This window comes from Pteropus vampyrus, unplaced genomic scaffold (assembly GCF_000151845.1).
Source record: "Pteropus vampyrus isolate Shadow unplaced genomic scaffold, Pvam_2.0 Scaffold311, whole genome shotgun sequence".
In the NCBI taxonomy this organism is placed as follows: domain Eukaryota; kingdom Metazoa; phylum Chordata; class Mammalia; order Chiroptera; family Pteropodidae; genus Pteropus; species Pteropus vampyrus.
In genome coordinates, this window is record NW_011889092.1 from 546,078 (window position 1) to 550,681 (window position 4,604).

The 4,604-nt window shown below is 51.9% G+C and overlaps 1 protein-coding gene across 1 annotated transcript in view; it reads right to left on the minus strand.

Moving 5' to 3' along the window:
* Window positions 1–1,929: 1,929 nt before the first annotated feature.
* Window positions 1,930–4,604, minus strand: part of DNAJB13 (DnaJ heat shock protein family (Hsp40) member B13) — a 15,460-nt gene continuing 12,785 nt past the window's right edge. The window contains exons 6-8 of the mRNA XM_011377371.2: window positions 4,025–4,138; window positions 2,914–2,990; window positions 1,930–2,240 (exon numbers count right to left, since the gene is read on the minus strand). Of these exons, the coding sequence (XP_011375673.1) occupies window positions 2,087–2,240; window positions 2,914–2,990; window positions 4,025–4,138 (345 nt within the window). The 3' untranslated portion in view covers window positions 1,930–2,086. The remainder of the gene's footprint in view (window positions 2,241–2,913; window positions 2,991–4,024; window positions 4,139–4,604) is intronic.

Genomic DNA, 4,604 nt, shown 5'->3' on the forward strand with positions numbered 1-4,604 from the left:
CCCTTCAGTGCCTGGGCAAGGGGTCCAGAATATTAGACGTGTTCTTGGAGAAACAAAGAGGGCCCAGTTTCTGACAAATTGAGCTGACATACAGCCTCCAACAGGGACAGGGTTGGGCACCATGAGTCAAGCCAGAATGAAAGTGGCAGGCAGCTCTTCCAGGCTGTTCTCTGCTGGACTGCAGGGAGTCGATGTAAATGGAAGACCCAGTTACTGTGCCATATGTGCCTTAATTCCACATTAATCCTGTGAGGCAGGCTATTTATTATTTTGCACCAGAGGAAATGGGCAATTTGTTGCTCTAGGCATGGCAGCTGGTTCATTCGCCATCCTGTGTCCCAAACACTGGGATGGACATGAGTCCACCAGATTTCCTAGTTCTGGGCACGATCCTGGAACAGTGAGCTGGGAAAGGTGCTAGGGATCTCTGGACACTCTAACTAGCCTTAGTAACTGTTCTGTCCTTAATGACTATAAAATGGGCATCTGATAAGCCCTGCTTTATCTGATAAAGTGGGCATCTGATAAGCCCTTGTCAGGGCTGCCTGACAAGGTAGCCCTGAAGATCACTGCGGTAATAGAAATTTCATAAAAGTCTTAAGATTCTCACCATGAGAAAGGGGCAGGCTTCCTGCTGGCCCAGGGGGGACCTAGAGTGCTGAGTTTCACAACGCAGGCCCCATACTCCCTCACTCAGTTGCTGCTCAAAACGGTAGCTACCACCACCCATCGCCACCTAGGTCCAGTCTCAGAGGACACAGCTTTACTCACCCATTTTGCACAAGGCCTGCAAGATAGGGGTTGTACTCTACAAATCAGGTGAAGGGGTTTGCCTGAGGGCACACAGCTGGTAAGTAGCACACTCCAAGGCCCCCCTCCTTAATGACTACAGAGGTGCTCCCTAGGCCCCTAGTCCAGATACTACATCTCAGGCTGCTGTTACTGCTGATAGTACTGCATTCTCTGTTGGATTACAAATGCCTGACTAGTATGACTGAGCTCCCATTGATGAAAAATTCCTTAAGCCATTATGGTAGTTTAAATGGTGGAATCTAAGCACGTGGGTAACATGGCGACTTTCTGGCACCTCTGAAGTCTTAACAAAAGTGGCTACCTATTCTGTCATAAGATTGGACCTATCCTATCCCAAATCCAGACTCAGGAGTCTCTCTTGGCACAGAAGAGGTGTACACCATGATGTTGACTGATGGAAAGTAGACTGGGGAGGCAGGTGCATTCTGTACAGGCTCAGCTGGGCCTGGATGCTGGGACTCCAGCAGGTCACATCAGTAGCAATGCTGTAACCTTGAAATCTAAGCCAGTTCACCAAGCACTTTCACACCAATGACTCAGTCCTCACAAGCAGCATGAGGGGGGTTATGAACTCTGTTTTACCAACAAGACAGGCAGTAACATCCAAGGGCTCAGTGGCAAGGCTGGGAGCAGAACTTGAGTCTGCTTCCCAGACCACACTACTTAGGGACAGCCCAATACCCACCACACAGACAAGGATGCTGAAGCTGGCAAGGCAGAAACCACAGCCATTTCCAGCACTTGTGTCCTTTGTGCTGCCTTCCTAAGCAGGGCGGGTCTATGGTTCTGATGACAGCTTAGCCACTGGGCCCTGTGTGACCTGAGACAAGTGTTTTATATTTCAGTTTTCCTGAGTCCAATGTGACCATATCATACTGTAGAGACTGCCCCTTTCTAGAGATCGTGTGTCATGAGAATCAGCAGAGCTGGGGACCCTCAGTCTACACAGTGCTGCCCACACTATCCAGGTGCGAGGTACAGAGTCTCTGAATCCTCAGGGACCTAGCCATGACCACAAAGCCAGGACAGGGACCCAAGTCCTTGGTTTCCCTCTGCTCCACAAGAAGGGCTATATGAAGCTCCTCTTCCAACACACTCTCCTGGGTGTAGCTGGAGGATAGGAAATAAATCTTTATTGTGTCGGTTTAAAAGTCCTGTGCCATCCACATGTCACGTCTGTGCAGCGAGCTGGTTCCCCTGAACACCTGAGGCAGGAGTGCAGTAAGGCCCAGCTAGCCTTCTCCTCCCCCAGCCCCAGCCCTGAGCCCACCACTTATGTCAGCAGAGCCTGGCGCAGCATCTGCTTCTTCTGGGGTGTGAGGTGAGTGGGGAACTGGATGTCAAAGAAGATGAAGAGGTCCCCCTTCTTGGTGGGGTCCTCAGGCAACGGCATCCCCTCACCTGGCACCTTCTTGAAATACTTGGGACTGAAACAGGAGAGGATAAGAAAAGGGAGCTTAGAGGGCACCCCAGAGCAGCACCTCGACAGATCCCATGCCACCCTGCTCAGGTTACCTCAGGCACAGAGCATTCACTACAACTTCTACCATGGACGGCTTTTCTCAGCCAGAACTGGGTGGGAGGAGAGAGTAGACTGGCTTACTACCGGCAGCTTGCTCCCTGAAAACCTACTGACGCTGATTTCTGGTGGAGGACTCCAGAAATCTCCTTTTAGATATGGGAAACAGGGCGAGGAGGGAAGGTAAGTGAGCAGACCCTGGGTTCGGGTGGGGAGTGCTGGGCCGCTAAGCAAAGCTTCCCATGCAGAGGGCCTTTCTTGGTAAAGGGGTGAGTGGAATCAACTCAGAACTCTAATGAGAGGTTTTGGAGGATGGGAGATGAAGGCAATAAGAACTGCCCAACATTGGGGACCTCTAGCCTCTACGGTGGCTTTGTGCAAGTTAGAAAATGGCACTACATTTGTCGGGTGGATGCAATCCACAGCTCAGGCAGAGTGGGGACTGGATTTCAGTCCTCTCTCGCCCCCTTGTGCTGGGTGCGATGCAACCTGCACAACTGTACTAGGCCAACCTGTCTGATACACCCTCTAAGGCGCAGGCCAGCCCTTCTGCCTATTGGGTCCCAAGCAGATAGACTCACTGGACGATGTCATTGATGGGGATGTTGAGAAGCCGGTCATCTAGGGTCTTCACCTCCACGGTGCAGCAGGTCAGAGCCTAGGGGACATTAAGGCCAAAGGCGGGAGTGGGGAAGGTCCCCATGGCCATTCTGTTTAGAAGGCATTTTATGATCTTCTTCAGTGCCAGGCCCTAAGCTGGGCCTCAGGAGACAAAAGGATGGTCAAAGACTAACAGGTGAGTGAGCCAGGCAATTACCTGCCCTCAGGAGTTCACGATCTGGTGGGTAAGACTGACACTGACATGAGTTCTGATAGAGGGAAGTAAAGGAGAGCCAAGGAGAGGCCCCCCAAGCTGTTCTGAGGTGGGACGGGAGGGCTGGCCATACAATGCTGGTAGTAGTTGATGAAGGCCTTAAAGGTTGAGGGGAGCTTAACAGTTAGACAAGGTTGGTAGACAGCACTCTAGGCAGAGGACCCAGCATAAAAAAGAGAAAGGAAGTGTGAAATGTACCAAATGGACAGGAGTTCTAAGTGGTGCAGTGACTGGAGGGCAGGGGATGAAATCAGCAGGGTCCAGATTACAGTGGGCCTCAAATGCCATGCAAAGATGTTTATACAGGAGTGTGGCATGGGCAGATGAGTGTATGGAAAGACCCCTGTCGACAAGAGCCTGGAGGAGAGGAGCAGAGAAGCAGGAGGACCACTGAGGAGGCAGCTGCACAAGTCCAAATGCTCGAACATGGATGGCAGGGATGAACAGAAGTGGACTGAGTGAAGAGAGATCTGAAGGTGGAATTGACAGGATTTAGTGACCAACTGCAGGTGGGGTCAGGGAGGAGAGTCAAAGTCTAGGCTGGTGCCCAGTTTCTTGCTTAGATTATGAGGGTGTGGAGGGGCCACTCATACTCAGGGAGAAGAGAGAATCTTTGTGGCACTCATCACATTCTGAAGGCCTGTGCCATGCACTGGGGTGAGTGGAGAGTGAGATGCTGCTTGCCTTAGGGCCTCCCGTGGGGTGGGTGGAGGCAGGGTGGGGAAAGGACGGGAGGACAGGGAGGGGTGGGGTGGGGAGGGGTGGGTGGGGCTCACTCTACTCTGCTCACTCCCTGCTCTTCCATTTTGGCCACTCACCTTGCCCAAGGGGATGGGCTTCACATAAAAGAGGTTGTCGTTCTCCCTGCGGAAGTGAGGGTGTAGCTTCTCCTTTACAATGAAGATGATGTCGGCTGGGATAATGTTAGGGCCCTGGGCAAGGGAGGCCAAGGGGTGACAAAGGCTAATTGGCTGTGTGACATAAACCAAGTTCCTGCCTGGACTGGTCTCCATTTCTTCATTTGAACAATGAGATCAGACCAGGTTTTCTGGAAAGGCCTTTTCCATTTGACTCCATAGCCCCTCCTCTGAGAAGACTACCTAGATGAATCCTGCACTCTACCACCCAACCCAGTACTTCTCCTCTACTGAACATGCCCAAATAGAAGTTCTCAGCTGGAGGGGGACCGAGACTTCCTTAGATGGTGAGTAGAACACTGAGCTGGGTATTCAGCAAAGTCTCTGTCCTGCCAAGCTTCACCAAATCACCAAAACACTGCTGAGGTCTCTTGTGGGCACTAGGGCAGAAGAATCAGACTGGCCCCATCCCCCGAGGAGCTCCCAGGCTAGAAGGGTGAACAGACACACAGCGAATCCTCAAGACTGCGATAAAGGGAAT